The sequence below is a fragment of the Uloborus diversus genome, unplaced genomic scaffold (assembly GCF_026930045.1).
Source record: "Uloborus diversus isolate 005 unplaced genomic scaffold, Udiv.v.3.1 scaffold_677, whole genome shotgun sequence".
NCBI classification, from domain to species: domain Eukaryota; kingdom Metazoa; phylum Arthropoda; class Arachnida; order Araneae; family Uloboridae; genus Uloborus; species Uloborus diversus.
In genome coordinates, this window is record NW_026558876.1 from 64,906 (window position 1) to 76,797 (window position 11,892).

An 11,892-nucleotide genomic window follows, 5' to 3' on the forward strand; every position below is an offset into this window, starting at 1 on the left:
TGTTTTGCAATTGATAATAAAACAAATAATTAGTTTAAATTTTATCTTCCTCTCTCCTTAAAGTCAAAAACATAAAATAAAAATTTGTTGGGTCAATATTTGCCTTTTTGCACTAGATGTTTTATTGAACAGTTGCAAATAGATAACCAAATCTAAGCTTTTCATTTTTTGATACACTTGTGTTTGTACATGTATGAGTATGAATACACAGACACACATATAGCTGTGCACAGAGAGATAGCCGATGAACTGGAAGTGAAAAAAGAACACTTCATTTTGTAATGGAAACATCATCAGCGAGAACGAGTAAGCAGTAAAAACTTTAGAACTAAGGCCTAAAGGGTTTAGGGAAATAAAACGAATAAATACTGTAACCATCAAATTAGTATTAGAAATAAGCAATAAGTTGTATTTGGAGACCAAAAATTGTAAATTTACATGAAGATTTAAAAACCTGGGTGCAAAATTTGACACCAAAAGTTTTGGATCAGAGCAAAACTTTTCTTTCTCTACCCATGACTGAGACTCTTGATTGACGTGAAGAATAAATTTGTCCAATTAAATTTAAAATACAATCAAATTTGTCTTGATTTTTTTTCTTCATCTGCATATTTTAGATTTTATTAATTTGCAACCAGCAAGATTCAGTACAGCATAACTTTGATTTAACGATTTCCTCAATTCAATGATACATTTCACTTTTCCGGATTTGACTGCACTGAAGATGTAATTGAAGGACTGCATTTAACGACAACTTTTTCCAGTCCTTGACAATCATTAAATCAAGGTTATGCAATTGTATTTCCATTTCTGAGAAATGCATAGAGGAGCACAATTAAGGGAGGAACCACTCTAATATTTGACATAACAGGTGGAAACTAGACAAACTGATCTTTACTAGTTGCAGAAAGGGTGCATGTCATCAGCTTGGTTTCAAGCGGATCAAAAAATAAGCAAATGCTTTCCCATTTGCCAGTATTTAAAACAAAGTTATTGTTGTAGAAGGATAAACAGGACAAGTTAAAAAGGAATTTACATTATATTTTGTGCAAATTAACGGGAAACTCAAAACTATTACTGTTATACAGGGAATTATTACTGAACCATGTATTGTTCTAGCCAGGTTCTGCACAATACAATAATATATTGCTGAACAATTAAATAAAAGTTGAACTAAAACATTAACTACACAAAACAGTGAAACCTCTCTGAGCGGCCACCCTTCCGTTCCGTAACACTTTGACTGTTCAAAGGGGGTGGTCATTTTAAAGGGTTTTCCTTACAGTTGAAATGTAATTTCTAAATTACGTACATAATATAAGCTAATCTATCACTTAAAATTAAGTTTGAGGCTTTTCTAAAGGGAAATAATATTTTATTTAATTATTTTATGATTTCAAAAATAGGATACAATTTGTAACTAAGGTTTTACTTTTCTTCAACACTTGTTTTAAAATTTGTTTTTCAGTTCAAAATGTAAATCTCTAACCAATTTAGTTGTCATTATATCCACATTTCCGATGACTTTATTTATTATCCCCTAAATCACTTCAGTTCAAAGTTTAGCTTGCTGGTGATTACAAAATGTACAAAGTATAAATTGATTGTCAAAGAGTGAATTAGTACATGAAAGGCGCAAAAATATATTTGTTCTGTATTAGATTTAATAGCTCACCAGAAAATGTTTCTCTCAGTGGGCACTCTAATTATAAAAACAATCAATTGCTGTTTCGTGTTGGAAATAATTCTAAATCCTACTCTATTAATTCTCTCACCAATTTTCTGTGCTCATATTGCTCAGAACTTCAACATGTTGTTCGAGATTCACAAAAAGATTTTTTACAGTATTCTTTGCAACCCAAATCACACACACACACTGATCAACTGATAAAATAAGCTTAAGCATCATTTTTACTCCAAAACTATCGAAATTCGTTAGCAGCCAGTGAAACGTCTCCTTCTTGAACTGAAAAGCTGCAGATTAAAAAGAGATAATGAATAGATTTTCCTGAAAAATGGGTTGGGTCCAGCCACTTGCTGGCCGTCCAAAAAGGTTGGATGGCTGTTGCTAGAGGTTTTTCTAAAATTAAGTCTAATACTAAAAAATTCGTGCCGCAACAAAATGGTCGATAAGAGGGGTGGCTGCTTAAGACAAGTGGCTGCTTGAAAAGGTTTCACTGTACTAGAAAAAGACATTTTTAACTCATTTTCAAAATCAACCAAACATAAAACTGCTCTTCCTTTCTTTACTATGCCAGCCTAAACTTTAATGGTAACATACCTTTTTGAGAAGCGTGTTTATCAACTTTTTCATGATGATCCCATCCAAGTGCAGACTGGAATGCAAAAAAAAAAAAAAAAGAAAGAAAGAAAGAAAGAATAATAAATTCATAGTTACAACAATAAAAATTCCCTTCTTAAACATAAAATTAGTATTTATCCCCAGCAACTTTGTATGAAAAAAAATTAAGAATGCAAATCATTGAACTGTCAAACATTTTAGAGATTGTAACTGAAATTGAAAATGACATGGCCAAGAGAGGAGAAATTTTAAAACAACAAATTTAAGTACCTTATCTTGTCTATCAGCTTGGACACCGAATTTCCCCCCAAATCCTTTTACGGCATCTACTTGAGAAGTATGTTTTTCAATATGAGCAACATAATCATGTCCAACAGCAGACTGAAAGAAAAAAAAAGAGATTTTAAAAATATATTTAAGAATGCATTTAAAAACTAAGTCATTCCTCATAAAGACAAAAAGTAAAAAAGGATACACTATTTTCAAAATGCAGAACAGTATGTTTGCATAACATGAAAAAACTACATACAGTCGGACCTCCATATATCAAAATTTTCTATATATCGAAATCCCAGCAAACTTCCATGTCCTTTACATAGAAAAATTGTTTCCATATATCGAAAAAACCTGTATATATCGATTTTTTTCCCCCGAGTCATTCGTAGATTTTTTTTCCACTTTCGACAGTTTGTCTCCTGAAAAATTAAGTTTAGGGGAGAAAATTATGTTCACCAAAGGTTCCTACGAAACTCATAAGGAATCTTGGGATGCGGGGTGTGTAGATAGGTCGTTTTTAAGTTCTGAAGTTCTTAAACTCGCTCAAGTTTATTTAGAATCTTAGTTCTAACCAGTAATACAGTAAAACCAGTTTCAAGTTATCCGTTTTGTCTGTTTTTTATCATTCCTAGTCTTTTTAGCTTCAGTGAAAATCATTCAAGTTAAGTAGATTGATTTTTAACTTTTCTCTCGACTACCATCGTCAAAACGAAAACCCCTAATGTTGCGGATGAAGTTGAATTGCTGAAGAATGAAGGTGTCTGAAGGCGAAAAAATGTCATTTCTGGTCAGCAAGCAGAGTTCCTGTTGTTATGAGAATTCGGAAAGCCATAATAAAAGTACTGAAACTTACAGAAAACTTTCACTCAAAAACATGAAACAACATTACAGTTGGTTTTTTAGAAACAATGCAGTTCTCACACAGTAAATATTTCATTTAATTTTTTAATGATTAACTTTCATTTAATCGGATGCTCGTATAAATTAGAAATTGAGTTTCATACCCAAAAATTAGTTTTTTAACTTTAATGTTATAGAAGATTTTTATGATAAACTAAGATCATTTCTATATATCGAAATTTCTATATATCGAACTTTTTTTCCGGCAATTTGCTGCTTCGATATATGGAGGTCCGACTAATTTCAGCAAACATCATTTTAGCTCAGATCATGTAATTAATCAATAAAAGAAGAGCAAAATGCATTAAAGTCTATGTAATTTAGCATTTTAGTAGTTAGTGTTGTAATTTAAAAATTTAAGTTTATTACTTTTTATATTTAATAATTTGTTTTATAAAAGTTTTAAATGTTTATTTAATAAGTTTTTAAAACTATGAATATGATTAAGTTAGGCTAACTTCTAAGAATTAAACATGATGATTATTCTATCTCGTCTTGAATCGAAAATCTAACTATAAAAAGTTCTTTTATTAGAAATGAAAAAAATCATTAAAGTTATATACTTGAAATAACTTGAAATTCAATAACTAAAATTGAAGAATTTAAAAGCTATTTTGCTTATTTTACCTTATCCATTCTGTCAGCTTGAACCCCAAATTTTCCTCCATAACCAAAGGATGACTTAGGACCACTTTCCAAACTCTTTTTCTTTAATTCAGCATCATCTTTCACAACATTACTCCTCAATTCTTGAATGCTAAAAATAATGAACATAAAAATTATAAGTCTGTTGAAAAGGTGAGCAGGTAGAACAACTAGGCGAAGAATCTTAATATATAAAAATCAATGTCCTGAGATAACATATATATATATATACATATATATATATATATATATATATATATATATATATATATATATATATATATATATACATATATATATATATATATATATATATATATATATATATATATATATATATACACATATATATATATATATATATATATATATATATATATATATATATATATATATATATATATATATATCAACGCACAGCCAAAACCGCTGAAGCTTCAGACTTGAAATTTGGCAGGCATGTCCGCATGATTACGAAAGTAACCACTAAGAAAGGATTTTTTGAAATCTCAATTAGTTCGGAGAAATTAATTAAAACCTCTTAATTTCTGCGAAATTAAAACCTGTCATTGAAATTCAAATCCCTTATTTTCGAAGGCTTTCCTCCATTCAAATCATTATTCAGTACTTCATCTCAACTTTTGGTCGATAACGAACTATAAATTTGATATTGTTTTTGTTTCTCGCGTGATTCTTCGAGGCTTTTCTCAAGTCAAATCATAATGTTTCTGTCTTTTGCTTTCATTTTTTCAAAACTAGAAACGAAGTTTTAAGAACATCATCACAGGCGGACTATCCTTTTGAAGTTAGAAGAGTGCAGTTTCCTTAACCATTAATAAGTCACAAGGACAGACATTAAAAGTAGCAGGGATCGATTTAAGAGAAGACTTTTTTTCACACGGCCAATGTTATGTAGCTTGCTCCAAAGTCAGTTCATCAAGCAGCTTAATAATTTTAGCACCAGGAAAAAAAACTAAAAATGTTGTATACAAAGAAGTTCTTGCTTAAACATAGGTATAACAATAAAATGTGGATGGTCTGTGTTTGCAAATATAATCAATACTTTAAAAGGATCGTTAATAACAGTTAAAGATCGGTTAAGGACAAGGGCATATATATAAGGAATCCAGGGACCCCGGGATCCTCCCAAAATTAGGAAAAATTATAGGTAACTAAAGGACCCGACAGACGTTGTTCTGTTCAAACTTTGTAAATTGAAAAGTAAAAAAATTTCAATAAACTATCAAGCGTTTCAACTGTTTTGTTGAAAAAAATAAGTAAAAAGAAAAGGTTTTAAGCTGCTTGGTGTCAGAATGCGTATATTTATTACAACTTGATTTATCTAATGCCCACTGAGCAGTTGTTTTATTAACTATTTTTTCTCCCGTACTTTATGGTTTGTTCTGTCAGCCATACTCAAAGGATAAAAAGCGTCCTCAGATATTAAGTGTAAAAAACTAACTACCAATCTAGAACAAACGGGAAATCCCGTTGCAACATCCCACATATGAAAAAGAATAAAACAATAAAAAAAGATATCGTTTAAAAAAATGATAAAGGTAAAAACAGTTCTCTGAATAAGCGAAAATCACTCATCCCCCCCCCCATAACGATGTAAAATAAACGCTTTCTTCAAATAAAATGACTAAAAACTCTTTAAAAACGAAAAGCAACTCTTTGCAATTGGAAATCATTCGCCAAATAAACAAAATCTTAATATATAAAAATCAATGTCCTGAGATAACATATATATATACATATATACTAGCATTCCCGTACCCGGCATTGCTCGGGTAATGGAATTAGCAGGGGTTAACAGTGCTTGGTGCACCTAGTGAAATATAAAATTTGAGCGCTCCAATAAATGAAAAAGAAAGAAAAAATCCAACAAATAAACACATTTAAAATAATCAATTAGAGACAGGGCCGGATTAACACATGGGCATATGGGGGAACGGTCACAGGGCACCAACATTTGGAGGCATCAACCAAATCTGTAGGTAAAATTTTGATTTTGGACTCATTCTATATCGCACTATAGCAAGATGTAAATATTAAATTTAGAGAAAAAAAATCCCTGTAAAAATTTAATATCTACCGTAAATCCCAAAACCACTCGTTCCAAGTTCGTTCTATATTTACAACATTATTAAGGCCACACCATAGATAACTTTGATATTAAGGGCTTACTGCAACGGGCAAAGTTTGATGACATCTAATATTATCATGCTTAGTTATCCTAATACTATGTCTGTCACTTCTATTTTTTTGCAATATAAGATACCACCAAATTTAGTACAGCTATGTTAATACACAAGTATAAAGATAGTTTACTGCTTCTGCATATAAAATAAGTTCAGGGTGGGGAGGGTGGGGGGGGGGTAAATAAATTTCGTGCCCAGTCTTCAAAAACTTAGTCCGGCCCTGCTTAGAGATTAAAATGTCTTGCTTAGCTAATATGAATGGGAGAATAAAAACAGAAGTACTTTATTGCAGCAGCAGTTCGGCCTGAACCTTCTACAGTTTTTGATCCCCATCTCTGTTCTTCTTCAGTAACATCATTCTGAAAATAAATAATTTTATCAGGAAAAAAAACCTTAGTTTTCAGATAAATAGTATTAAAATTTTATGCTGTTTGTGATCTGTATTTTAAGAACTTTATTTGAAGCTAATTTTTTGTCATTAAAAAATCAAGAGACATTACTAAAAAAAATTTAACAAAGTAAAGTCATTAGTGTCAAAAAGGAAAGTTTTTTTTTTAAATTTTTTGTAGCTTTTCTTTTTAGATTTACGTATATTTTTGTTTCGATTTTTCCAAAAATATAAATAAAGAAACATTCAAAAACTAAGAAAAATTGTATGCTTAAAGTTTATTTTTAGCATGGCTTTATAAATATTTTTGTCTCTGAAACATTTAATAAGCAGTAATTTTCAATACCATCTTCAAACCACTCAACAAGCTATGATAATAATCAAATCTGTACAAAAGAAACACGGCTTAGCAAAGAAAACTACTTCTGCCATCAGCAAAGTAAAAAAAAAAATCACTGCCTGAGTTGCACTCTTGATAAATCAGATTGGCAGATTTTGCACACCTGTATGCAATGAAAGGGAGTAATTTTTGAATAACACAAGTTCCAGCTCAGATTTTTCCTTCAAGGGTTGTGTTATATAGGCTATGTATATGCATTGCTTCAAAGTAGACTTGCCAGACATCCCGGTTTGACCGGGACAGTCCCGGTTTTCGAACAAAATCTCGGTGTCCCGGCAGGTTTACTTCACGTCCCAGTAAAGGATAAATTTGTTACAAATGATCAAAATGGTCCAAAAATAATTAATTGTGAAGGATTATTTAGGATAGTTACTTTATCATTTACAACATTGACTTGTAAAATTAATACCGGATTAGCTTGTGAGGGTTTTTGAAACAAGATTAAATCCAAATAAGACTAAAAAATCCTATAATATGAAAAGTATATGTAATTATTGTTCATTTTTTTATTCCTCATTCAAAGTGTTTTTTCTAATCAAAATGAATTGTAAATACAGTGAAGCACCGTTAATATGTTTCTCTTTTATACGTTTTTATCAATTATACGTTTTTTAAATTGGTCCCTGCAGAGTCTAATACACATTAACATACACCTATTATATGTTTTTTTTCATTTATATGCTATTTTCATTCGGTCCCTTCAAAACCGTATAAACGGTGCTTCACTGTATTTACATCTCGGAACTGAAATATTTAAATTTTATCTGCTTATGTCAGTTTTTATTACAACCTTTGTATATTAAGGTTCATAATTAGTAACCATTTATTCATAGCATTGAAAATAAACTACCATATAAAACGCTCTAATACTCAGCCAGGAGAGCGTACCCCTTTGAATAATAGCAATGCTGAGGGGGGGGGGGGATTCCGATGTCCCAGTTGAACATTTCAGAAAGCTGGCAAGCCTACTTTAAAATCATATAATAATGCATTTCATTTCAAAAACTGATGAAGATGCAATAAATTATTAAGTTACAATCAAGAACTTAGCACAATTTAAAAGGTTTACTTACAATAAAATCTGGATCAGTTTCCCAATCGTCATCCCCATCATCTCCATTTTTTGTATTATTTACATCATAACCAACAGTAGCACGCCACATATTAACTGAAAGATAAATAAAAATATCTTTTTAAATCCCTTTTTTTAAATAAATTATATAGTACACACATTATACCTAAAAATAATCACTTAACACCTTGAGACAAGATTTGGACAAAATAATAACAAAATTGACAAAATTAAATACTTGACTAAAAAAAAAAATGCTATTGTTGTACATAATGCTAGTGACACCAGTATTATGTACTGCACAATCATAAAAGGCATATCAGTTTACAGCTAATTAAGAGTTCAGAAGAACTTTAGATCCATCAGTACTAATGACGCACGCAAAAATTTAAGATTAAAGTCAGAATAGAGTTTGCAGCAACTGAATGCAATTTGGGAAATTTTTGCTTTTGCATGCATGTATACATTAGTATGGTTACTATTTTTATTAAAATTCCTATACTAACAGGTCACGACTTTCTATCTAGACACCAGCATTGTACCGGTGCAACCATAAATGTTCGTTTGTTCTTTGTCAAAGTGATTACCTATTACTTTTGATCAGGTGCTCAGCACGGATAACGCAACAGCCTTATGACTTAAGGGGAAAGAAAACAGTATGGTTACCAGACAGCTCCATATTTCGTCCCCATCAAAATATCCCCCTTAATGCATACCTGCAAGGATTTTATTCCCCCGTCCCCGTTTTAATAATGGTAGTGAAACACCTGACATTAAAAACGTGGTAGTCGTAACTAAGGCAGGGGTGCTCACCTAGAAGGGTCATGTAGACTGTGCCAATGAAATTTTTAGGAGGAAAGGGGGGTGTTTTGAGGGGTATTTTTCACTTTTGGGGGGGGGGGCTCTTGCTTTTGGGAGGGCTTCGCGATATTTAGGGGAGTGTACCCTTGCCTTTAGGGGTGTAGGGACCCCTGACTAAGTAGCCATTTAGCATTAATACTTCCCTAAAGACTTCATTACTAAATTTTAAAAAATAGCCTTTAAATGAAAATAATAAAATTGAGCAATCTTAAAACACATGAGAATTTTTTATAAAGCTGAAAGTACTTTAGACTTTCCCCCCAAAGCTTTTTGGAAAATGGAAAGGAAATAATCATAAAAGCAACTTCGATGCTATAAGGCCAGAGCAAGAGGAATACAAAATTATATCAATGAAATTTATATGAACCTACATTTTAGAACTAATATGTTTTACATAAAGATATGCTCAAATTTGAGCTAGATATAATCATAATAATAAAACAAATCTTTCATATCACAACAGACAACACCCGTCAAACCGACATTGATTACGGTCATGAGTATGATTCAATGTCAGCGTTTTAGAGCAATGCCAACATCAAGAATGTTCGTATAGAACAACCGGTTGCACCGAACGGTGGGTTTGATGGCGTCCGTGCCCTAATACATTTGCTGCAAATATGTACTTCGCTCAGAATTTTTAAATTAATATCAATAATAACCGGTTGTTATCTTGGAAAATCTATAGATAAATTTATGAAATTAATCTCTTGCTTTCATGGATACGTGATTGAAAGCACAAAGAATTGCATATTTTTATCTTACGAACCCTTTTTTTTTAAAGCGATGAGAAATGGAGGCCCCCTTTCCAATAAAAAATGATAATTTTATTTTTATTTTGTAATCAATGTTGTTATTTCGTGTGTAATATTTGTTTCATTTTGACTACTCCTTCTTGGTGTTGCATTTTGTGCAGTCAATGAGCATTTTATTTTCTCCACATCTGAATGACAGGCCTGTCTTTTCGGCAATGCATGGGGGAGGGGGGATTGACCCCCCCCCCCCCCAATGAATTTAAGATGATATTGGACATTTTTGTACCCATCTTGCTGTTTTTTCCCCAAAGATGTATTGATCACAACCCTTACCCTCATCCCTGGGCAAATTTTGAAATATAACAGGCCTGACTTAAGTATGATAGAAATATACCGAATATTCGGAAAACTTCAGTAAAAATTCTTTCATTGCGAACTAATATAATAGCAGAGCCAAAAAAAGTTTGCAGATGATTAAGAAAAGTTTGCTTCGAACATATGTTTCCTGCAAGAGTTTGCACAGCAAATTTTTTACCAACAGTAATATTTTAAATTTTCTAAGCAATTATTGTTTGTTTTTATGAAGAAGTGTAAGCATACATCATTGCGATGTATTTTATGGAGTCAAGTTCAGCACAAGTATGTTAATATTTGTATCAGTAACGTGAATAGCATGGGTAACACCCGAGCAGTAATTTGATGTCACCAAAAGCCCCCTCTCCCACAAAAGCAAAAAATAATTAATTTGAATTTTGACATTTTGAATTCAAATTATGTTTTTTGCAACCACGAGTGTGTATATGTAGGCGTTTGTGTGAGTATGTGTGCGTGCGTGTATGTGTGTGTAGACGTGTGTGTGTTTGTGTCTGTGTAGAGGCATGAGTGTGTGTATGTGTGTGTGAGTTTGTGTGTGTAGGATATGAACGTAACCTGGAGACAGTTTTCGCTAGAGGAGCAGCATCGGGAGCAGCCAGTCGACGGTGGTGCTGCAAGGGGGGGGGGATATAATCAGCGTAACGCCAAAGACAGTCAAGTGAAAACAATAAGCAATGCGATTGCTCAAAAAAAAAAAAAAAAAAAAAAAAACAGATCGATCCGGATTAACAGAGTCCGAACTGGCAAGGTTCTACTGATGTAGTGTGAAATCGGAGAAATTTGGTACGTGCTCTCATGTGAACTTGTGCCCATTTGTTTTTGGCACCAATTCCCCCCAAGCCCAGGTCAAAATTCATGCTAGAAATTGTTTGCTTTATAGCATCACATGCTAATTTCTAGCAAGAAAAACTAGCAAAAATCTTTGCTTTTTCTAGCAAACTTACTAGCATGCCATGCAGTGTTTTGGAACACTTTTCATGCTTTAAAGCATACCAATTCTAGCTTGTGTTGCTTTTATTGTTTGCTTTTCTAGCAAGATTTCTACCACAGGGTGCTTTATTTATAAGCTAGTCTAGCAAGATTTCTAGCATCTGTTGCTTTTTATTTTTTGCTTTTATAGCAAGATTTCTAGCATCTGTTGCTTTTTATTTTTGCTTTTGTAGCAAGATTTCTAGCATATGTTGCTTTTATTTTTTTGCTTTTATAACAAGATTTCTAGCATCTGTTGCTTTTTATTTTTGCTTTTGTAGCAAGATTTCTAGCATCTGTTGCTTTTTATTTTTTGCTTTTATAGCAAGATTTCTAGCATCTGTTGCTTTATTTTTAAGCTAGACTAGCAAGATTTCTAGCATCTGTTGCTTTTATTTTTTGACTTTTGTAGCAAGATTTCTAGCATACGTTGCTTTTTTCTCCTGCTTGCAAAGCAAGATTTCTAGCACATGCTGCTTTTATTTTTTGCTTTTATAGCAAGATTTCTAGCACACACTGCTTTTATTTGTTGCTAGTCTACCATAGTTTCTACCATCTGTTGCTTTTCTAGCTTGATTTCTACCTTTTGTCTTGCTTTAATTTCTGCTACTCCAGCTACCTTCTTACCACCCACTGTTGGTTTAATTTTTCACTTTTATAGCATTAAACAAGTGTCTTTCACCGAGGTTATTATAAAATTCATTTCAGACTTATATAATAAATTACTAACCTCTCCAGTGCTAAA

At 32.1% G+C, this 11,892-nt stretch overlaps 1 protein-coding gene across 1 annotated transcript in view; it reads right to left on the bottom strand.

Annotated features, from left to right (window-relative positions):
* Positions 1 to 8,278, bottom strand: part of LOC129233739 (src substrate protein p85-like) — a 44,910-nt gene extending 36,632 nt beyond the window's left edge. The window contains exons 1-5 of the mRNA XM_054867716.1: positions 8,189 to 8,278; positions 6,610 to 6,686; positions 4,106 to 4,235; positions 2,573 to 2,683; positions 2,282 to 2,336 (exon numbers count right to left, since the gene is read on the bottom strand). Coding sequence (XP_054723691.1) covers positions 2,282 to 2,336; positions 2,573 to 2,683; positions 4,106 to 4,235; positions 6,610 to 6,686; positions 8,189 to 8,278 — 463 coding nt within the window. The remainder of the gene's footprint in view (positions 1 to 2,281; positions 2,337 to 2,572; positions 2,684 to 4,105; positions 4,236 to 6,609; positions 6,687 to 8,188) is intronic.
* Positions 8,279 to 11,892: the final 3,614 nt, after the last annotated feature.